The 24264-nt window shown below is 40.8% G+C and overlaps 1 protein-coding gene across 6 annotated transcripts; it reads right to left on the bottom strand.

The window, feature by feature from the left end:
- Positions 1–13949: 13949 nt before the first annotated feature.
- Positions 13950–23936, bottom strand: E2F6 (E2F transcription factor 6). Of its 6 annotated transcripts, none has more exons than XM_074861559.1 (8): positions 23633–23933; positions 22771–22930; positions 20522–20570; positions 18763–18979; positions 18288–18446; positions 17123–17237; positions 15456–15603; positions 13950–14728 (listed from the first exon to the last, which is right to left on the bottom strand). In XM_074861559.1, exons 3-8 carry the CDS (start codon positions 20562–20564, stop codon positions 14691–14693), a joined length of 720 nt encoding a protein of 239 aa, XP_074717660.1. In that variant the 5' UTR covers positions 20565–20570; positions 22771–22930; positions 23633–23933; the 3' UTR covers positions 13950–14690. The 6 variants fall into 6 exon arrangements, with proteins under 6 accessions (XP_074717660.1, XP_074717662.1, XP_074717658.1 ...); XM_074861561.1 differs by having other exon boundaries at positions 23642–23933; XM_074861557.1 differs by lacking the exon at positions 22771–22930 and having other exon boundaries at positions 18769–18979; positions 23633–23936.
- Between the last annotated feature and the right edge of the window lie 328 nt (positions 23937–24264).

The raw sequence follows: 24264 nt of genomic DNA, 5'->3' as shown, positions 1-24264 counted from the left end.
AACACTTGTCACTAATGTTGACCATCTAAGGAAGAACTGTTTTAACTTGGTCTGTGTCTGGTAGTTTTGAAGTCCGATCCAGTGAATTGTCAAATGTTGTTTACCATGTTTCGTAAGGCAAAGTCCAAGCCTTCCAGTGTGCATGCTGCAGCTTTAAGCCTGTGAGTCCACAGTTGGGTTCTTCACCTCTCTCTCTACTCCCTGAAATGCCATTTAACTCTTTAGGTGTCTATGGTTCAAATAGGTCTTAGGTGTCCCAAGGCAGTCAGGAATTTGCGGTTGACCATTTTCAGAACCGGCTGCATTTTTATGAGCAGATTTGTAAGAAGTTGGTAAACTGGGCTTATTGGTTGAAAGTCATTAGTTTCAGGTCATTCCTTTCAGGTATTTCCTAGGGATCAAGCCTTCTCAGGAAGAGAAATTTGGCTCTGGACCTCAGGCATGCTTTCACTACTAGCTATTGCAAAAGAAGAAAAAGGAGACAAACTACCCGTTTGTGCATCTGTTTTAGGAGAAAGGCCTGCTGTGTTTTTAGCACTTGCTGCTGACTAGTTAAGGCTTTTGCAAAGCCTCTTTTTAAGCTCCCACTCTCTGCAGGTATTATATAGAGAGCATAAGAGCACTACTGACGGGTTCATTCTGCTAATTGGTAGGGTCCCTAAATTTAGATTTAGCATCTCATGTGGATCTACTCCATTTTTGTGTTTTGCATATGGGAAGACAGATGCATAGAGAAGTTAAAAGTGAGTTGCCAGTGATCTCTTGGCCTATCTCTGCCTAGAGACATGAATTGACTCTCATCCTGAATGAGAACCAACTTGTGACAACAGAGTAAGGACAAAAAGAAAAAATAGTCCAAGCAAATACACAGTCTTTGAAAGGTGTCAAAATTAAGCCATGTCAAACTGCTACCAGCAAAGGTGCATAACCGTGTCATCCCTCCCCTCTGGGGTGTCCAGGACAGCTGCACTGACGGTTTGAACATCACAGTCAATCATTGTTGTTGTGACGGAAATAGGACAAGAGGTGGTTTGTTACATAATGAGGTCTCAAGGCTTTGGAGGTTGTAGCTCAATATCATCATTCTACCTCCAGAATATAGTTTACATTTATTTCACTGACATAAGGGTTTCTTTCTTTTTAGATTCATAAATGTGAAATAGGGATGGAAAGGAATATAAGTTTATTGTGTATTTTTCTTTTTTTTAATTTTCCTTTCTCACATGTTAGTGTTTAATCAGTCTAAGGGTTAATAATTTTTTTTCTGGGTTAAAAATAACCTTTAAAACCTTTAAAAATAACCCCCTTTTCTTCATTTTAGGTTAATGAAAACAGACAGGAAGAAAGGTACATGACTTCTATATTAGGAGATATAAAAGCACATGTTTTTAAAGGAGTCGCAAAGTCAGCCACAATCATCATTTTTGACTTGCTGATTCCAGTGTTGTCTTGGTGCAAATACTATAGTTATGTAAAGTCCTCAGAAAACCATTTTTTTAACATTCCTTCATTTAATTCATAGTACAGCATCTGTTGCATTGCAACTAGTGGCTTTAAATACAAGCAGCTTTTCAAACCCCATGTATTTCCAAACCAGCCCTCAGTAAGAATGACACTACCACATCAATCAAGAGCACAGGCCAGCTATAAAATTACAAAACCACTCAGCCATCTGTATAATTAAATGCAAACCAAAGTAATCAAGCAAATGTTAAAGAAAAATATCTTCATATGGTAAACTTTATAGGTAAAGGCCTACAACTACTGTTTCTTCTTGGGAAGGAATATATCTTTGTCTCTAATAGGTATGCCAGGTATCATTGCTTCCCGCTCTTTTAAACAGCATTTATAGCTGATAAATGCAGAAATACTAGTTGGTACTGTCTGTGCTGTGTTCAGTTCAGTATCTTAAACACAAATACCAGAGGATCAGGAAAAGGAGGTGTGAAACAAAAGTGGCTGCATAATGCCTGGGTGTGTCCTGATAATGCAGGGCTTGGTCTCTGCCTGTCTTTTAATTGGCCACATAATTCTCCCCAGCTAACTAACATTGCTTTGTTAATAAGGTAGTTTCGTAGTTTCTTGGATGCATTGAGAAGACAGAAGTGAAACTGTGAATCTAGGTTAATTGAAATGCTTACGTGATGCTGCTGTGCCAGATTCTCTGCTGTAAATCTCGGGAGGAAACTTGCAGTAAGCGTAGCTTGGAGAGTGAGAACAAAGTGACCTCAAGTTTTCCTTTGCCACTTTCTGCATTTAGGCGAAGTTTAGGCCTCTGTGTCCCATAGGTGTAAGTCACAGCAGTTCACGGGGCTGCTCTGATTTGTGAAATCCTCTCCATCGTGCTGTCAATGGGCTGCTTATACCTCACAGTACCTTGGAGCAGAGGAGGGTTTCTGCCGCTCTTATTTCTGCTGTGAGCATTATCTCCAGCAGTTTCTTTAAATGACACATTGTAAAGGTTGCAAAATTAGAAGCGTACAAAGCTGCTGGTCCCTCGGAAGTGCTGGCCATAGCCTCTTAAAGCTGTTTCTGCCTCCTTTCAGTTCTGACAAGGGGACTAAGGATTGATTCAGTCCTGTCACTTGCATGCCTGTAATACTTACCTTTTCCAGTGAACATGTGCCCATATGAACACAAGCATTTCTGATGATAGTTCAGCCTGGATTTAAGATCAAATATTTAAACACCTGCTTCCCTAAATGGAAGCCAAAGTCCAGAATTGGGCAAATAGGCTCATTATAGAAAACCTGGGGAGGATCAGACACGTTAGAAAGGAGTGCCCAACTGCATACTGAATAGAACTTCTTGTAAGAAATGTGCCTGAAACCCTGTGTTTTCCCAGATGATATGTAATCTGAACAGCATGTCCATCCTGATCCGATCCAGAATTCTTTAGCAGAGTGAGAACCCACATACATATTCTCCTTTCTCCGTCCTGTAGTAATTTGTGCTGCATATTCTACCTCCAAATAAAGTTCCTAGCCATTATCATGCAGGTTTGTGTGTGGTTTTGCCTCTTTAAGCATGCATTCTGCTGAAGCAGTCTTTATCTAGTAAAAATGCATTAATAAGAAGATGAAGAGGCCAGGAAGAAAAGGCTCTCTAGTCTATCAAAGAGAGCGCTCAGCAGCATGGAGGCAGAGAGGCAGATAGCAAACTTAGCGACCTTCACAGTTAGACAGCTATTGCAAAGAGTATTTTTGGATTGTGATCTTGGATTTTGGTGTAAGAACCATCGTAGGTAAAAAATCCTTCTTTTGATCTGGCCTTTAGCCCTAAGTATGCAGGAACTGGCTTGGAAAGTGACAGTAAAACCCTGGGCACCGAACACTCCCTGCAATTAGGAGGAAATGCCTGTAGAAGATGACTCGTATAGAACGGGCTAAATAAAGATGATTATTGCTGTAGTTCTGTGTGCATCCCTGAATACCCACATTATGTGTCTCTCTATTAGCACTGTCATTGCTATGATCTGCTTTTCATCAAGACTTAGCTACTGTTAATTGTGGGGAAAACAAGCCAGTCTAGCTGATATGGGGTGTAAACAACTACGGTTGCTGTGCCTACTCTTGGGGAACTTGCAGGGGCTGTAAAATAGGAATAAGAACAGTTGTGTGTGCACTAGTGAAGATGTAGCTTTGTAGATAAGGGCTTACACTTGGCATGGAGAAATTATGTCATTTTGTATTTAAACAACATCAGAGTGGAGCAGCAAAGTAAACAGCACAGAGAGGCAGGGAATATCCAGGAATATCCAGGAATCCTGTTTTGTTTCTTCATGTTTGGAAAAAATACAATTTTCCTATTTCTCCTCATTTTGTCAAAGAAGAAGGACAGTCTTGTTTAACAAGGAGAGGAACTGAAATTGAGAATTGGGCAGAGATAGAGGAACAAGGCAGCCTGTTTTATGTGAGGTGAATAACTCAATTTGCTAAGTCCAGCAGAGGGTTGACTGAGAATGTGGTGGTGTCTGTAGGGACACCAACACCAAGGAGACTAAGAGTTCTGTATGTTACCAACCAATGCTGGCAGAAGAACATATGCATGTAAATTGTCCACAGATGAGCTTAGATGGAAAATAAGAAAGTCTCTAGCTATAAATGTTGGGCTTTTGGTACAACCTTCATACAAGTAAAGGCAGCAAGAAAATAACTACCTGCAGCATGATCAGTGCATTTTGAAAGGGCTGTACAATGTGACTGCCATCGCAGGGACTTGAGTTGGGAGCCCTCAACGTCTTTTTCAGTTCTTTGTAAGACATAATGGTTTGTAAGATGCCTAGTGCAGCCTGGATGAAAGTGAAACCAAACTATTTCACGACCAGTTAAAGACTTTGTGGAGGTTGCATTTTTGTTCAAAACCCACAGTGAATATAATAAAAACTAGCACAGTTTGGACGTAACGAAACTGGCCGGTTTTCCTTGCTGAAAGAAAATAACCTGAAGGTATTTCTTTGAGTGGACCATTAAATGTTCTGTTTGATCCAATGTAGAATATTTGCTGTGGATGCTTGAAAGCAGAGAGGCGGTCTCTTTTTTTAATCTCATAGTGTGGAGATACTTTGGTTAAGGAAATCCTACTTTTGTACAAGGGAATTTGAAGCAGAATTCTACTTCTTAGGAAGATGTCAAAGGACTGGTGAGACCTGAAGTGGAAGAAAGGGGAAATTCTTCCTTGCCTTGAAGCTGTTTCCCTGCACAAATGCACGGAGTTCGTTGGGTCAGCAGGGAGGAGCATGGCTTCCCACCCTGGGAACCAGCGTGCTCCCTTGGGAGGTGTGTCCCCATCCCTCTCTGTCAGGACAAAATCAGAGTGGTAACAGGAAGGACTGAGGGTAGCCTGCCTCAGAACAGCCTCTGCTAAGGGGTCTCTGCTACCTAAGTAAATGCTCTGATCATTGAGCTGTTGGGTAATTGGGGACTTTCCTCCAACAGAGTTTATCCCCTCCTTTGTTGTTTTTCCAGCCAAAACTATTCAGCAAATTTGAAGCAAATAGTTTAGACATGACTGAAACCACATTTTCCGGGGAATTAACTATTTAAATAAATAAATAAATCATCCAGCTCTAACTATTACCACTTTTAAAATCTATGCTGCTTCTTTTGCATCTAAATTAAAACATGTTTTTATCTTTTAAGTATAAGAGTTCGACCCATCTACCCAGCCAGGGTAATAAATTAGGGCTCATTAATTATGCTGTTCTGGAGTGCACGAGGCCTATTATAGCACTTACAACTAATTCTTACTTCTTCAGCTTACCAATTTCTTCATCTCTTTGCAGCCCCTTTTGTCTTGTCAGTTCCAACAGTCAGTCCCTGTAGGAGGGGGGACTCTTCACTATTAAATTTTCATTTTTTTCTAGTCAACTAATTTACAACTAATAAAAAAATTAAAAGAAGGACTTTTGTCACTGAGCATCCTAGTAACATAGTTTAGATTATGCCATGCCACAAGATACAAGCTAAAACATAGAAAACAAACAAAAAAAAGAGATATATCTATCCGTAGTTGATAATAGTGTAGGAAACATTACAGTAAAAGAGAATTCCAGTGCTGGATGTGATGCTGCCACAGAGCAGCAGCATGAAGAGAGATTTCAGTACAGAAAAGAACAAAATTTGTTTTTTTCAGAATTTTCCAAGCAGCTGTCCAAGATTCCCCCATGACCGGTATTGCAGGCAGGCAGCTGCATAGCCCACAGAGTCGGTCAGCTGGTACTGCCACAGCCCAGACCCTCTGATCTTTCAAGACCTGGAAGCCTTGAACTTGGGCTGTTGAAAAGACTTGGGTGGATCGTGTCTGATGTGCTGGAAAGAGCAGCAGCTAGCAATCGGGGGGGAAGCCATTTGCTTTCCACGAAATTGGAATTTGATCATGGAAAACTGTTCAACCAGAAGATTTCTGATCAGCTCTCTTGGACCTTGTGGTGCACCAGCATTGCATCGCATCCTTCCAGTTCGGTGGTTTCCAAATACTTTCCCTAGGCCATGGTGAGCAGCCCTCTGATACAGTCTTTACAGCATTTTCATTACTGTTTGATGCTGAGTGTAATCTGCAGCTGGTGAGGAATGTGAAGTGGTGGTTTGGCGAGTCAGAAACTGGTGGAAGGATGGTTGTAGACACCCCTCTAGTGGCGCCGCAGCCTCGGGGAGCCAGCGAGCAGCCCGGGCACTCCGCAGTGCTCGCATCTATCTCTCGTTGGGTCTTTAGATGCTGTGCACTTCAGTCAGTGTGGGGCTAGGGACCTGTCTGACATCAACGGATAAGAAATGGCAGATCACTTCTCCCTTTTATTGCCTTTCACCAAAGTTGCCCATGAAACTCCGCACCAGTCAGGTTGTTTAGAGTGTTTATTTCACGCAAGGCACGATGCTGGCAGGATGTACCTATTTCAGTTCCTCTCTGGCTGCTGTAAAAAGATGTACTGGGAGATTAAAAAGGTGTGAGGAAAGGGTTAATCTTATCTCTAAGTTTTTGAAAATGTCATATTATTTAACCTAGAGAGGGAACAATTTTGTTGTCATTGAAAAAATGCAAGTTATACTGAAGATTGCCCTCTACAACTACCTGAAAGGAGGTTGCAGAGAACTGGGGATGAGTCTCTTTAACCAAGTAACAAGAGATAGGACAAGAGGGAATGGCCTCAAGTTGCTCCAGGGAAGGTTTAGACTAGATATTAGGAAGTATTTCTTTACAGAACGGGTTGTTAGGCGTTGGAATGGGCTGCCCAGGGAGGTGGTGGAGTCCCCATCCCTGGAGGTGTTTAAGAGTCGGGTTGACATAGCGCTTAGGGATATGGTGTAGTTGGGAACTGTCAGTGTTAGGTTAATGGTTGGACTAGATGATCTTCAAGGTCTTTTCCAACCTAGATGATTCTGTGATTCTGTGATTAATCAGATGTTTCAGATTTTCCTGTCTCATAATACACGACTGGTAGACTACCAAAGGAACAAAAATTGCGGTATATGTAAAATAAACATAAGGAATATTTATTTGTACATTTGCACACTTCGGCTTATCCACTGAAATTGTCAATAAGATGCTACTTTTGATTATGTGTTTGGAACATTGAATTTATTTTGCCATTTAATTTGTTAAAAGACATGCAGTAGAGACAGAGAGCATCCATAAGCCCTGGGGAAGCATCTTTCAAGATAGCAGAGAGTTTTCTGATGCTGTCTTCAGAGAGGATGCTCTTCTAGGGCACCTGGGTGGTCCTGGCAGCCACTGTGATTGCTTCATGAAGCACAGCAAGAAGTCCAAGGACTGCCCTTGTTGGTGCTGGGCATCCTGTGGAGCATCCTGGGGAAGCTCTCAGGGGTCACTGCAGACCACAACTGATAGGAGTTTGCAAAGGCAATCAAGGCAGTCACCCCCTTTTTGCAGATGAGCACAGCACAGAGGAATGATATGTCCAGAGGCAGCAAGCTGCCTGATAGCAGAGTGATGTGGTGTTGAAAGGATGTATGGGTTTATATGTAAGTAAAACTGTCCTTGGAGGACAGCCCACACTGAGATTCTGAGTATATGGAAACAGAAACCCCAAATCTCGTCCTTCTGATAATCCTAGTTCTGTATCTCAGTAATCATCTGTACTACCAGTATTACCACTGTGAATCCATTATTAAACTGAGAATTACCTATACAAAATATGGAAGTGTAACAATTCAGCTCCAAGTGTAATTTATTCAGCTTATTCATACTCATTTCAAAGCCACAATTTGCCATCAATAAGACATATGCCTGTATGACTATTTCTAGTGAACCTCAATTTTGTTAAACTGATAAGAGACGATTAATTGAATAAACAGACACCATACTGATCAGGTTTGATTTCAAAGGTAATAACAATTTTTTTAAGTGGCGTTCAGGGTTTTTTTTTTCCCCTTTACAGCTATACCATTTTCTTTCCGAATCATAAATGCCATTTTGTAGACTTCCCTCCTTACCCCCCAAAAATAGCTCCCACTTCAATTTAAGAAATGATCCATTGGCATAAAGCCAGCAGAGGGAGCATAAATGCCTGAGAAGTTTTCAGGCAACATTTATGTAAACAATTATTGTTGTCTTGTTTTCATTTCTAGGCAACAGATCCTCAGAGACACATACATAGCATAGAGACAATATCTGGACAGCCTTCCAACCCCTTCTCTCCAGATTATAACACTCTACATGTTCTTCACGTAGAAAGGAACAGTATTTAACAGATGGGGGATATAAAGATACTTTCATTTGGAAAATACTTGTTTTTAAGACTCTATAGTGTGATCATCTAATGTCACAAATTGAATTCCTTTTTGAAAAGAAGAAAGATTCCTGAGCTTCAATATGCACTAAATTTATAATGCAGGCTAGAGAAACACATAACTAATCAATAAATACGCAGTAATCCATATTTTCCTTTTATGCTGTTCAGTGGCCCAGGGCTGTCTGTGTTTTTGATACTTTCCAAACAAAACCGCTGATCTGTGCATTGAGACTGCCAACCTCTGTGTCAACTTTGGCAATTAAAAGATTGTCATTTGTATTTATACCTTTATTCAGTTCTCCAAGAAAAATCTGCAATTAAGACTTGTTTGATCTCAAAAGAAAGACAATGCTAATGTTTTCACAGTGTTTTGCTTTTATTTTCAAACCTCTAATCACAGGAAGAATTGATTCCGCAGTTCTTGAGGCAAATCTCTGTATTTCCCTCATGAATATTCTCCCAGGATGGAATCATTTTGCATCATTTCAAAGGTGTTTCTCTTCAGCTGAGTAAGGATAGCTTCTCACCAGTTTGAAAGCCTTGCACACATTGCTGGGCAGTTAAGGTTGAATCTGTCTCTAACACCAGGGGGATTTTTGCCATGAAAAATTGTTTCTTACACAAAACTAAAGTATTACCAGCATTGGTGATAAGAACATTGCTTGGTAAAAATGTTCTTTGATGATTTGTGGGGAGTAGCATTATCAAGTAAATCACAGTTCTCTGCTCCTGACTACGAATTCTGTGCAACCTTGTTTTAGTGTAAGGGACATGTAAGTGTATATTGTCCTGTTTTCACAGGTGTTTTAGTGATCATGAAGAGATCACAACTAACTTCTGGGAAGCTTGGTTTGATCCGTGAGTGCCCAGCAGAGTGTCTGGTGTTACTCAGAGTACTTTCATAGCTGCCGTATGTTCATGAGGAAATCGTCTGAATGTTCATGAGTCTCATTAGGGGAAAACAGGAGTTCATTCATTCATTCATTCATTCATTCTACATACAATTTATTTTCTGGACAGTTCTGAACAAGAGCACAGGCAGAGTACAACCTAGCAGATGGGAACGTCAGAAGACAGTCTCATCACAGTTTGCAGAATGATGGCTCTTACCAGTAACAGCATTAGAGACACTGACTGTGAGTCCTTCTTTTCAAAATCACAGTAATGCCTTCCCTTATTCCAGATGCCATGCTAAAATTTTACCACTTGCAGTATTTAGTAGAATATATTTGCTACACATACCCATGTTCAAGAACTTCTTTTTGCATGCTTGTAAAGAAAAAAAGTAGGTAACTGCCTACAAACAGCTACTGCTGCAAATAATGGAGGGAATTTCCCCCTTCACTCATGTTTCCAGATCCAGAATTCTTCTGTTGGAATCCCAGCTGCCTCTCAAATATTTTTGTCACCCTAAATCTCAGCCAGAAATCTCGATCTTTAGAGAAGTCTGTATCTAGCTTCAAGCTTTACCATTAATGACTGGTATAATAAACATGGGGCCCACTGACCTTGTTTTACTCTTCAAGTTTGTAGATATTTGCTTCTAAGTTGTGCTTAAAGGTCTGGGCCCATCTCTAATTTACAATCCCCTGTAAAACTTTATTATCCAAATAAATTCTGAAATGTTTTTACTGGACTTTGAAATTTTCTTCTGACAGATAACTTTTATTTTCACATTTAGAATGAACTCTTCTAATGTTGAGGTCACACTTTGTGCACACAAATGTTATCCTGGGTTTAGGAGCCAGCAAGCCTCTTAAGAATTTGTGTGCCTTGTAATTAAAAAATATATATATATATATATAAAAATACTGCATTATCTAAAAGCACATCTGTGCAGGATTTACATTAGAATCTACAAAAGACTGAAAGCAAAACTGTTCCAGAAGCTCGAATAGCTTCTTGCAAATTTTTAGATTCCTAAATTTTTAATTTGAAGTGCTAATGCTAGGTTTTCCTTTTGAAGAAGGATGCTATGAAATGTTAGAGGCCTAATAAAAGTCATTAAAAGACTAATGATGTCCTGAGCTTATATCTTTTGAATTTGCTGTTATAGCTTCTAGGATCGTCTCCTGTAGTCCCATCAGTTAATCCAGGGGTGATTACAAATGCTGCCTCACGCATGGCTCACGTTGTGAGGAGCTACTGTAAGCCACTGTCCCGATCCAATGTCGGGGGAGGTTTCGATATGATCCCAAGAGCGAGATTAAGACACAAACGAGGTCAAATGCCGTATACCCAAAACAGGTTTTTATTATTAAAGAAGTGAAGAGGGGTAGCGATAGGACAGAATGGAAGGAAAAGACAGAAGTAAAGCAAGGATGCAGAATAGGGCTGCAAGAATAGTCACCACCATGGATCCAGCTGTGTCCCGTTGGTCCTCAGTCTTCAGTTCTTTGGTGGTGGGTGTACACGGATCTGGCTTCGATGGTAGATGCACACTGAGCAAAATTTTCTGCTGCCTTTTTAAATTCATCGTATCCCCTGATTAGCATATCTGCTCGCCTTTTTTTTTTTTTTTTTTTTTCTCTGGTCCAACAGGCTTTGTTGCATCTGGCTTCAGGGCAGGAAGTTTCCCTCTTGTCAGTTCATTAGCAATGCATGTATGGGGTCTGGTCTACACAGTAGAGCCACAAACGGCTACAGGATGGGGCCAACTCAGCACACCTCTGCCCCTTTGAGGCTTGTCTAAAGAGTGCGGACAATGCAACCGCAAGGAAGTGGGGAGGTGCATCCTTCAATACACTCCTGCTTCTCTGGGCGACATCCCCCAGACCAATTCACAGGCGGCAGCAGCTTCTCTTGGAGGTTTGCACAGACACAAGCAAGCTTTGAGGCAGTCATAGGACACTTCAGTCTCTCACAGCCACGTATAGGTGCAGGTGTCCAGAGAGCACAACTACAGGCCCACAGACAGCCCATCATCAGACTGCGGTGGGATGAAAGGAAGGGAAGGAACCACTTATGAGATACATGGAGAGAACCAGGCTCCTCTTTCTCTCCAAGCATCATTAAGATTTCCTTCCGAACATACACCATGTTTTTTTACAAACAAGTATCCCAATCCTTCAGTAAACATCTATGTGAGAAGCCTCGTGTAGACTTACATAAACCGTACACAATCAAGTATAATTTCTGTGATTTTAGCCTCAACACACTTCTCACAAATTCCCGCTGGCAGATCAGCAGTGGAACCAAAAATAGCAGATTCCGGATAGTGGATAAACACTTCAGCAGTTCCTTAAGTCCCAGCACAGTGCCAGAGCCAGCCTATACACCAAGATTGGGGAACACACAAGGGTTTAAAGCTTGCAGTCAACTCCAGCTACTTGGAACCAGCCGGTTGTCTAGCAAGCAGGCTAACTTCACCACTGAAAATTACAAGAGCTGAAGTGACTTTTGAAATCAGTGTAATTTAATTATGCTTATAACGAGGCTCTTCACACACAACAAAAAGATTATTCAAAATGAAGGAATTTGCTGTCTTTTAAGTGCTTTCCAAAAGATCATAATTTAAAGCAATCTTCCCTCTTCTTTAGAAATCACATTATTTAAAAACTACAGTTCACATCTGAAAACTGACGAGTAATTTCCCATACCAAATAAGGGCTGAACTGGCAACTTGCGGCATTTGTTCCAGTTATAGAGTCAGCAAAACCAGGCCATTTTATAATTATGGATCCTGGCTGTCGCTATTGCTGATTAATGCATTTAGATGCTCAGCCATTCTCATTGAAGGAAAGATAAAAGCATTATTAGAGCTTTTTAATTTATTACAGGCAGTCCTCAAATAGCCAAGGGAAGTGCTTACACATACAAATATGCTGAAAATGGACAGATATGGACTCAACAAAAATACTTTAATCTTAATAACCTTTCAGAAAAAAACCAAGCATGATTATACAAACTCAGAGTCAGGTCCTATCACATTTAGTTTTTAAGTGAGCTTGTAACTTGTATTTAAGTTCAGCATCACTCAGGAACTTTTCCTCAAGTTCAAGTCTAATCTTTTCAGCTAGTTAGTGTACTGAGCTTATACAGTGTATTGTTTTACAGTATCACAAGTGGATAATACAGTTAAGTATCCAAGTAGCTACAACAAAGTGGTTTTATCTTCAAGAGTCCATTTGTTCCACTGAAGGTGCACTATTAAAACAATAAATGTATTTAAGAAAATAATTATAACTGTTATATTACAGCCTCTCCCACTTCAGTGTGATAATTGTGTAGCTTGAAGTTAAAAAATTAATTCTACAGCTAGAAAACCCCCACAAAGGAGGGAGGAAAACCAGAATCACTAGATTTGTTCAAAACAAAAAATCCTAATGTTTCAATTAAATAAAGTATGTTCTGCTTTTGAAGACAGACTTCCGTTTATAAGAGAGTTATTTTGTAGAAGTATACTTCTTGCTCCACAGTTCAAAACACTGTATCATCATGTAACAAAATCCTGCCCTAACACATAGCAGTAGTTGTTGGTGCTGGAAATTTGTAAGTGTTTCACAGCAAATGTTATCCCATGTTGTTGAACCAGGGTAGGGGGATCAATAAATACTTGTTAGGCACAGACCTCTCTCCCCACCAAAATAGAACAGCAGTACAAAAATTCAAATAGTGAGTTTGCCACCTGGAAAGAAGCCAGCCACTGAAGGAAAAGGACAACCTTCCCGTGCAAAAAGATGACCTTCTTAATTTTAACCCCCAGGCCCAGCTCCATTGGAGGAGCACCTTCCCCATTTTTACTGTGATCTACATATGAAATGTGCCTTCACTTTGCTTTTATTTATTGTTGTAACAGCTCAGCCTGCAGTTTGCATTTTATAGAGATGCAGACAAATAGCATCCAACACCAAAGTCCTACATTCTCGAGCTGGAATTTGGTAGCACATACACAAGTCAAGATTACTTTCTGACAGAAGCTTGAACCTGGTATATTTCCCAATTTGCATAGTATACTACTACACGTTTTGCAGAACTAGTGAACTTTGTAGAAAAGAGGATTAACTCTCAATCTGTATTTAGGTATATTTAAGGTCTCCAGTGTCAACTGCCCTACCTTACCTGTATTTATTAGTAGAATATAGGGCATTTAATTTCACAGCATCTGTCTAAAAAAGCCGTAGAGTTGCTGGTTAAAATGAGTTCAGAGGTTTAATAACTTTGTTGGTCTCTCTCACAAGTAGATGGATAGTTGCTGATACTGTGTGATTGGGAAAATGAGGAGCTGGGAGTTCTGATTTAAAAATCAACCAACCAACCCATCCTTCCCCATATGGAAAACTACGAAATACACTTTTCATTACTGGAGTGAAATGAGCCTAAGTACGATATTTGTACAGTGATAGTCAATTCACTTAGAAAAGCCAGTATCAAAATGCTGAAGCTTCATTTTACAGATACTAAAGATAGGTGAATACAAATGTAGTTCTAAAGTATTTTACATATTTTTGCAAGCTAAGCCACAAAGAGATCATGGTACTAGATTAAAGCTATGCTGTATGTAAACTCTAGAAACTGGAAGGGAACAATTTAAGTAATTATTGATCATAATGTTTCTTCTGAAAATTGCTAGGATATTGTGGCATCACAAGAAACAAACTGCTAGCTGCCAGCACCACAGATAACAGATTTAAAATTTTCACATCAGTTTTAATGTTTGTAGTTACCCAGTGAATTCCAACAAAGACAACCCAACATGTTTCATTGGACTGACCGATTAGGCTATTTTAATATTTTTATAAGCTCATTTTATTTCTTTGCTGTACAAAGGCAGAAATGCAAACCATCTCAATAAATCTACATCAGTAACTACCTAGACATGATACAGGTATGTACAAAAAGCCCAATTATTTAACTTCAGTGTTGATACCATAGTTGATGCAGAGCTGGATGCAAACAATGCAAACAGCATCTACACAGTGTAAGGCATAACTCATGATATTTACATCTTGTTCCTTATAGCAAAGGCTTCTGATACACCAGTTCTTTGTTACAGTCTTTATTTGACAATCCTGTGTAGTAGTAGTGCAGCCTCAGAACTGAAAAGTGCATTTCTCTATTATATACAGTCTCATAAGGATTGTGGATCGTTCCAGAAATAATTTCAAATCTTCATTTTCAGAACTAATCAACTGCCTATGTTTTCCATCAAATAAAATTATTTCATAAGCTAAAAACACCGTTTTCCCAAAGCTCTGTAGATCACATGCAATTATGAAAACAAAGCTCCTAAAAGGAACTCTAGGAACTGTTGTCTTTTGACTTGGGAGATAAGCAATCCTGTGAAAGCACTCAACCAACCCACTGCTGTTTGAATTCAAAACACTTCGGAACATTTCAGGTTAGTAAGTTTGCAGATCCAAGCGACTTTGGAAAAGCTCTGTAACACAGATATTTACATTCCGTACTTTATTTTTTGAGTTGTAAATAATCTGTCATCTCAGGTGGTTTGGTTTTTTCCTTCCCCCGGAGATCTCACTTTGAAAGGAAAGTAAGAAAAGGAATACGATTACTGTCATTGTAGGAAATACAATTTTGAGTCATCTTGCAAGCAAAATAAAGTAAAAAAACTGCCTAAGATTAAAAAGTCAACTCTTCCCTTCAACTGTAAAGCAGCACTGCTAAAAATAATTTATTTTTTGTGTTCTGAGCTACTGCAATTCCCGCCACATTTATTTTTAAACCACAACATCCTGCAGCACTGGGGCTCCTGAGAGACTATACTGCAGTCAATCTTGTTTTAGCAGCTCAAAATACTACATCCCCTCTTCTCTCTGCCCTCCCTCAGACAGGGCAGTAATGATCAAGAGCAGCACACACTCTTGTTTGAAGCAGCTCTTTAATTCTCACAACTATTTCAGCTGAGCTGCTAGACTCCACAGTGAGGCAGCTGAGAACTGACACACATTGTTCCACCGACAGAGCATAGCTCTGACAGGAAACCAGTAATGAGCAAAGGAAGAAAAGGGTCAGGAACAAGAGTGCCTTACTGTGTGTGCACGTGTCTGACCTCCCGCTGTTGTGAGGTAACACAACAGTACAGACTTCTCCTTCAGGCGTTTCCTATACTCCCACACATCTTGGCCCACAAACTATGCCCAGAAAATTATACTTGTACAGTACAGTTTTCAACTTTATCAGAATGGTATGACAGTCTTTAAAAAAAAAATTACACAGGGATAAAAATGTAAGTGGAAGAGACTACCTTGATCAGGAGGAACTGATGGCTTGGTTTCAGAAGTAACAGTATCCATTTCTTCAAAAGTTTTGGCACCTGGCTTCTCTTGTTCCACCTCACATAGGTACACATCAATAGGTCCTTTTGTGCTCTTCACATGTACTTCTATGCAATCCTATAAAACAGTGACTTGCATATAAACCAAAGAACAAATCTCACACATCAGTTATCTGGTTTTGCACATATTTTAAAGCCAATAGATCAAGAAAAGAACAAATACAGGAATAACATAACTATTTGAAATTGTGTTACTAGTTCTACATAAATTATGACTATTACATGGATTTGTAGGCCAATTATTAAGCACCATTAAGCTAACGAGGTTTCATTTTTGATGAAGATGCACTTAACAAATCTTTGCTTAGTCTTCTTACTGACCTTTATACATATGACCAAGATTTACTATACGTTTAGGAAGAGTAACAAAATTTAAAACTTGACAAGTCAATGTCATGGATCAGAAACAAATCAGAGCACGTAGCAGCTTTAATAATATGGCAAAGCAACTAAATTGTATTACTTTTACCACTCTCCTTCAGCGGACATCACATTGCAAGGCACAGAGCAAATCAAATTTAATGGACAATAGAGAGAAGATTCTCTTCTCTCTAAAATAGTTTTTAAAATCCTGCCTTCTTTTGCCTCAGGAAGCCTCTGAAATCTTATCTTTTTCATCTCCACAGGATGTGAGCCAGCTCCTTTTACCAGTGAAACCACTGGAGATCTATGCAGTGGATCTAAGTCTTCTGGTTCTATTGATTCATATCTCCTTTTCCTACAGTATCACCTCCCTTTCTGTGCAAACAGCAAGGCAAATTTGACGGCTACACAATTAAGATCATTATAAAAAATGCACACGCAAAAGAAAAACAGAATTAAAGCTCCACTTGTTATCTCAAGCTTACTTCCAGTATTTCCCCTCTTTCACAGCACCACTTTTACCAGTGGGTTCCCAGTACACAGGCCCCGATGCAGGTGCAGTGACTGGGTGCAGAGGGCAAAGCTATGGCTCCTCTATACGACCCGAGTGGGAGGATGTGCTGTACCATGAGGTGAGGACAGAGCACAGCCCTCCACCTCCATGAAAAATCCATCTTGACATGATCTACTAGAGTACCAAAACGTTTTCTTTTGTCAAACACACTGTGCATTTCATATTTCAATATTATAGTACAATAGCCGTCTACTCATTAAGCAGTAAGACAGCATTTACATGCTGTTAAGATCATTCTCAAATCATGCTTATTGCTTTGTCTGGTTTGATGTACAACTTCTGTAGATTTTAGCATACAAACATTAACAGCTCTTTAAAAGTCACATTATCCTAGTAAATTATCAAACAAACTGATAGTGAAAATAGGTAACATTTATTACAGCTGTTCCATTCCCTCTAGCAAAACCAAATAACTAAAGCTCAGACATGTTTATTATTTAGTAATATAGGTAAACAGAAAATACTGAAAATGTTTCTTAGACTATTACCCCTACAGCACTGTTTAGTGGAACACAAGAACAATGAAGTACCAGTATTTGCTATACATGACAAACAAACTGGAAATCAATTACTGATTGCGGCTGCAAAAGTCAGATTTGAGACCTTTGGTTCCCTTAAGAGTGAAATGTGTAGAACTTACTTCTTTAGGAATTGGTATTTCCAGTTTGGTTTCCTCTGGAGCTTTAATTGCAATCACAATCTGTTCCTGAAATGCCTGAATGTTACGGATATCTTGGTATGTCACATAAGCTAGTGTATACATTGGTCAAGGATTCTGTAAAGTAATTTGCTAATAGGCAGAAGCAAAGAGTATGATGTTAAGATATGTTGAACCAGAATACCAACTTAAGTGGTAAATAGTTCAGCTAAGGTTCCTTTAATACTAGCTTTGTAAAACTAAGTATTAGCTAACAAGTGGAAAACCTTTTTTCATTTCTAGGAAGGAAAAAGCTTTTAAAAAATAGAGATACTCAACATTAAAAAAACCCCACAGCTGACAAACATTTTTCACAGATGCTGTCAAAAGTCTACAATGCAGAGGGAATACTGCCCTTGATAAACTACTACTTTGTTTTGTAATAACTATGCACATAAATAATTTCCTGGAAAACTATAGAATTATTTTCTTAACCAAAACACATAAGGTGTAATGAAAAGTTTTCCTGACACCATACAGAAAATGGGCACATTTCATTTGAGCACAGACTTTAACATTCTTCCAGACAAGGGAGCCAAGTAATATTTTATTGTAACCCAAAGCCAAAATCCAATGTTTATGTCATGTTAAAAGAAATCCCTTTTCTATTATCAAAACCCATATCAAAGAGAAGACTGCATTGGAACCCCTCTCAAGAGACAGAACAGTATTAGGACACAACCAACGTACCATTTGTCTTCTTGGCAACAGGTCACGGGACTCTGTTTTGGATCCTCTTTTTCATTTCACTAAGCAACTCAATCTCACTGGTAGGTCAAGACCTGCCACCGAGACAAATTTACTCTATAATGGAGAGAACAAGGTGATGGTCAGGGTACCAAGACTACTGCTCCACTTCCATTCTTCCACAGTGGAAAGGTCACACAAGTAGCACTCCCCTGAGAACAGGCTAGATTGCGCATGATTCGGCAAAGCAGGGCACAGGACTAGTATACACTAACATAAAATAACCAAAAAGCTTCCTCTTATAAAACTCATTATCAAGCATTACTGTATACCCGTGGTATCAGCCTACACTTATTACTAGATACCTGAGTACTTGCAACCAAAACCACATGTTAAAGTAATGCAAGAGTTAAAAGGATATTTTGCATTTTGTTTGTCATCTGTTAGCTCAAATAACTGATGAGCACAATCCTTGATTAATTCATCCAGAGCTTCTTCCATGGCTGACAAATCAGAAAGTTCCTCTTTAAGGTTTTGCTGCTGTGGTCCTTTTCCAAGAACTTGGTCAAGATTAGAACCTCTAGAAGAATATGAAAGTTGTCTAGTATGTTTATATAAATAAGAGCCTGTTTATTGAACACAAAATATACTAATAGAAAGCAACCAGGAACTCTGGCATCCTTACTCTGCTGAAATATGCTTCATTGTGCTTTTGCACTTGATACTTGTTAATATAGTAAGTAATTCAGACAGCCTAAGGATACAGAAGAATTTCAAATATTTTCATCTATTAAAAGTAATTCAATATGCTTAAAAATACTCTCAAAGTTATAAACATTACTCAACATTGTTGGGTTTGATTGTTTCAGAAATTAGAAGTTTCAAAGCCAACTCACACCCACTGGATAAGATTCTTAGATCTTTTCTCAATTAAGTTTATTCCATCCAACACATTGGTGATGTCATACACTCTTCGTTTTCGTACTCCAAGTCTTGTTGCTACTTCATTCAAATCAAGGACACCGTCTGGAGCTGTTTTGACAAGATCCATGAATTTTCGGGTCAAGTAGACCAAGGATGCATCAAATCGAGGCTTTCTGACTTTCAGAGTTCCTGTAAAAAGTTTTGATAGAATATTTTGACAGAATATAAAAACTACTACATGAGTATGAAGTATTCTTTAAAAACCCAATAGTGATGAAGTAACAATAAAGGTAAAGTCAGAAAGCACTGCAATTATTAATGATGACATTGCAATGGCATCATATAAAGTCTATTAACTATATATACCTTCATTTGTTTGCAATGAGTGTATCTAAATCGCAAGCATGCATCTTCATGCTTTCAACGTTCATGACTTCAGACTGCTACTATGGATATTAATAGTTGTGTAACTATGTTCTGTAGGACATGTGCTCAGACTACTGAATGAATGAATACCAATGAAATCTCTGGTTAACTACAGATACTGTCAGAGCACTGCCAGAGAACTGCAGCTCTGTCATCTGCTCCATAAGACTGAAACTGTATTTTCACACCCTTTTGGCCCAAATTAACCAGTAGATCTCCCAAATAACATTCAGCATGGCTCAAGGGTTAGCTTGATTTCAGGGACTGTTCCAACCTGGACGTGACCAATCTGTTCTGTAGTACAAGAACTTAATATATGAACAAACTCTGGTTGTACTATTTGGCTTCAGGGCAAAAGAATTGGTCATGCCATTGTTAATTTACTAATACAGCAAAGATCTACAGATACCAGGACACCACAGGTTTAAGAGAGATCCCTGTGCTATGTGTACTCATTACCAGCATATTTGCAGGAACAGTAGTAAAGTTACTGATGAACAGCTTGCTTAACTTTAGGTTCTTTATGTATGCATAAAGTATAAAAAACCATCTATTTCTGCGGTACCAAAAAAGACGTGGTACACATGCACTAGTGTGATGCTAGAGTCAATGAAAGACTATCAAATCCTGATGTTACTTGTCTTTTCTCCTGCAAAACAAACCAAGTATTTTGTATCTGATCAAACTGTGTCACTGAGCAATATTCCAGTCTAATGCCTCAAGAGAACGTGTGTGCGTGCACATGGGTGCGTGTGTAAGGAAACTTCCCTAGAAAACACTCTCATTCAAACTTCAGTATTTTTCCCAGGATGAATGAGACATGCACTTTCACTCATAGTATATCACACCGATTCCATGGCTGCAAGATTGTGCACTCTTCAACGTGAAGAGACAGGCTCAACAGCTCAGTTTTGGACTGTGTTACTGCAAGATGTGTGAGACTATTCAGCTGGTGAGATAAAAAAAAAAACCCACAATGCAAATTCAGTCAAGCTTGTATTTACATTTGTTAATACCAGTTGAAAACCAGTGTTTGCCAACACGATGTTCCAGTTTTCTCTAACTCTTTTCCCATACATTATTTCCTTTATAGCGCTGGGAAGGTATACTTGCAGCAGATTTAAAGAGGAAAAACCATGAAGAATGTGTTGCTTCATATCTGTCATTTCGTCTGCAGCATTCCTCCTGCTCTGCCTATATTAGATACATAACAATTTCACATTTGCTCACAGCATCTACTCAGCATTGTAAAAAAGCATAAAATACTTTAAGAATAATCTTCACACATGGAACACAGCAACTTACTTTTCACAAACGGTACTTCATTGTCCACATTCAGGTTGATCATTGGTGGCTGAGGAAAAAACAAAAAAATAACTAATATAAAATGCTATCTATACAGGAAGCCTCTCCAGACGAAATCCCCAAATCAACTCTAGATGCTACAGCCATGAGAGTGCTGACAATTCAACACATGTTACTGTATAGAAGGGATACATGCTCATTACATTCCTGTCAGAATTTTCAGCCCTTAATCTCAGCACACATCCCCCTGTCTTGGAAAGCAGGAAACACCACTGAACTCCCTAATGCTCAGGCAATGGTCACAACACAAACAGATACCTGTTTAAACTCTACAAATACAGGCTTCAGCTATTCATGTAATAGCACACATACAGAAGATACACTACTATTATACAGCATTACAATCATGTATTACAAGACAGGCAGCAGAGTCTGCTCTGGTCAAGAAACTGACATGATGAGCCTAAGTAGGTACTTCATTCCACCCCTCACTCCAATTTAACAAAAGGAATATTTTCAAATTAGACTCATTCCAGTTGGAACAGACCTGAGAAGGTCTCTGGTCCAACCTCCAACTCCAAATAGGAACAGCCATTAGATGAGAACAACTTACTCAAGGCTTTATCCAACTGGGTCTTGAAAATTTCCAAGGGATGGACGCTACACCTCTCTGGGCATCCCATTCCACTGCCTGCCTGTCCTCACAGTGAAAAAGTTTCACTATACATCAAGTTGCAACCTCTCTTGCTTCTTTTGTTTCAATTTGTGGCTATTTCCTTTCAGCCTCCCATCCTGCAGTGCTGTGAAGCATCTGGCACCAGCTCCTTGTTAAACTTCCTTGCAAGTCCTGAAGGGCTGCTGTGGCCTTAACAAGCTCCCTCAGCAGTTATCAACAGCCTTCCTGCACTGGTGGGCCTAAAATGGACAGAGCATTCCACGAGCAGCCTCATACATGCCAAGAAGAATCACTTCCCTTGATTTGCTGGCTATGCTCCTGCTAATATAGCCTCATATGCCTCAATGCCAGGGCACAGCGCTGGTGCACGTTTAGTCCACTGTCCATCAGGACTCCCAGGTCCTTTCAGCAGGGTGGTCCCCCAGCCAGTACCACTGCAGAGTACAGGCCCAGGTGCCAGGACTTCATACTTGCATTTTCAGCTTCCTTGGTTGAAGTCTGTGAGGTGTCCGATGACCCACTGCCTCCAGCCCGTGCCTGGCTAACGCACTTTTCCTACCCATGAGGGTCATCTCATGTCTTCCTCCTATCAACGGGACAGGTCCCAGATAGGGGAACACCACTTTTGGGTAAAGTATGAACTACTAACCATTCCTCTTTGAGCCTGATGATCCAGCCAGGGTTTTTTTACTCATCTAGTAGTTTACAATCTGTAACATGCTAACTGAAAGATGGATACTGCAGGAGACTGTTTCAAAAGTCCTTCTAAAGCTAGTGTAGATGACATCCAAGGCTTTGGATCTACAGATCTAGTCATTCCATCACCAAAGGTAATCAGGTTGCAAGTATAGTTATGTTGGCTATTCCCAATCACCTGTTCCTTCACGTGCCTAGAAATAGCTCCCAAGAGAACTTCTCCAAGGGACTGAAGTGAGGCTAAGCTGTAGCTGACCTCCACAACCTCTCAAAGATCATGAGAGCAACCTCACAATGACATCAGCTAGCCCTCTCGTGACTTACCCCAAGTGGGTCCTATGGACTTGTTTGGGTTGAGATTTCTCAAGAGATTCTTAACTTGACACTTTTCCATTGCTGGTTGCTCTTCTCCTTGAATCCTGTCTCTCAAGACACAAAACCTAGGGGACATCAGTTCTGAAGACCCATGCAAGAACGCAGAGTACTTCAGCCTTATCTGTGTCTGCTCTTCCTAAATCACCTGCCCCATTTAGCAACAGGCTCACATTCCCCCCTGCCCTCTTTACTGCTAAAGTAGCAGTATAAAGTTCTTCTTGTCACCCTTGACATTCCTTGCTAGTTTCAACACTAGAACTTTGGCTTTCCCAGAAGCATACCTACATGTCCAGAAAACATTTTTTCATCTTTCTCCTTGCTTCCACCTTCTGCATATGTTCTTTTTGCCCCCCACCCCCTGGAGTGCAGGCATAGCTGTGCTCATCCCTCAACACAGTTACTTGTTGGCATGAGTATCAGGATGGCATATCCCTGTCCTTACAGACTTGATCTTTTCAGCTCTTCCAACTTTCAAAGTTGCCTCCCCTAAAATCTCAATTACCTGTTGCCTGAGTAAGGTGAAGTCCTGAAGCCTGAATAAGCTGGAGTCCAGGTTCTGTACTCTGCTACCAGCCTTCCTCGCTACACTCAGGGTCTTGAACTCCACTATTCCATGGTCATTACAGCCCAGGCTGCTAATGATCACCACAATCTTGACTTCCCTATTTATAAGAAGCAGATTCAGGAAAACATCACCCCTGGTTGACCCATCTAAACACCTACATAAAGCAGCTGTGCCCAAGACCCTTTATTTCTTACAATCATCATTGCCAATAATAAGAAATTTTCAATTACCAGTGTAAAAACCTCATAGAAACTTTTTCATGGCTTTAAGACAATACTATCAAGTAACATTTAGCCCAACAGTCAAGGTTAATAAAAATAAGCATTTTTAAGAAGTTTCACAGAATTAAAACTAGACCTGCTTTTTGTTAGCTATCTCATAACATTACTAAAAGTAGCGGTGGAAGCTGCATAGGTTACCCAAACATCACAGATGTTCGGATAAGAACAGAATACAGAGTTGTAGTTTTGTTTTTCTCAAACCTATTTAACTCTGCTCTACAGCCTATTTAACTCGATTAAGAGTCTGTAAGTAACACAGCTAAGAAAATCATCCCTTTGCACTATGACTAACATCACTACATTTTCTCGGGCAGCCTGCAATGACAATGCCTCTTTCGTGCTCCGCTCTGGCTAGGCCTGCCACACCTTTCCAACTCTGAGATGTCCTGCCGGACAGGCGAGGGGAAGGACTTTCGGGAATCTCCTTAAAACCTCCCGCGGTGGACGCTACGCGTTGCAGGGCCGTCCCACCCTTTCCCCATCCCCAGCAGCGCCTCCCTCCCCCGCCCGCCGCGTACCTCACTCACACGCAGCATGTCCGTCCGCAGCGGCTTGAGACGCTCCCACTTGGAAGGGCTGGCCATGTTCGCCCGGCCCCTCCACCGTCCGCGGCCTAGCGCGGCGGGGGGCCTCTCCCGCCCTGAGGCGAGGCGGCGGAGGGAGGGCGCTCAGAGGCCTTCACGACGAGCTCGCGAGTCCATATCGGAAAGCGCCGCCATCCCCACCCCACCTCCAGGAGGAGGAGGCGGCAGGGGCTCTCCCGCCCTCAGCGCAGTCCGTTATGGCCGCCTCGCCTCTCCCTTCCCTCCCCCCCCGCCCAGCCAGCGGACGGTTGGGCGGGAGACCGGAACCCCGGCTCAGCCCCGCCCCGCCAGAGCCGCGGCGCCAAACCTGGCCCCCGCCGGCGGCCGCTTCCCTTACCCAGCGGCCCCTGCGGCGCGCGCGCCACCGCCCCGCCCCGCCCGCGGCTAGCGCTGAGGGCACGGCCTCCTTCTCCATCCCATCAGCGCGGCGGGCGGGTGGCTCTGCGGGGGGGTGCTCTTCTCTGGACGCCGGGAGGGTATCGCCCGGATTGGCGTTTCCTCCACTCTTATCACCCTCCTGGAGCGGCGGGGAAGAGGATTCGCTGGCCTCCTTCCCCCTTGTGTTG

The sequence above is a fragment of the Strix uralensis genome, chromosome 3 (assembly GCF_047716275.1).
Source record: "Strix uralensis isolate ZFMK-TIS-50842 chromosome 3, bStrUra1, whole genome shotgun sequence".
In the NCBI taxonomy this organism is placed as follows: domain Eukaryota; kingdom Metazoa; phylum Chordata; class Aves; order Strigiformes; family Strigidae; genus Strix; species Strix uralensis.
This window is presented reverse-complemented; position numbering and strand designations above follow the sequence as displayed.

Excerpts from the sequence above, each read along its gene's own strand:
- E2F6 (XM_074861556.1), bottom strand. The coding sequence starts at position 23,698 with ATGGCCAGCCCTTCCAAGTGGGAGCGTCTCAAGCCGCTGCGGACGGAC. Across the intron at positions 20,571-23,632 it reads ACATGCTGCGTGTGAGTGAG|CCACCAATGATCAACCTGAA; the intron begins GTACGCGGCGGG and ends TTTTTTCCTCAG. Across the intron at positions 18,447-18,762 it reads AAGAATCTTATCCAGTGGGT|AGGTTCTAATCTTGACCAAG; the intron begins GTGAGTTGGCTT and ends ATATTCTTCTAG.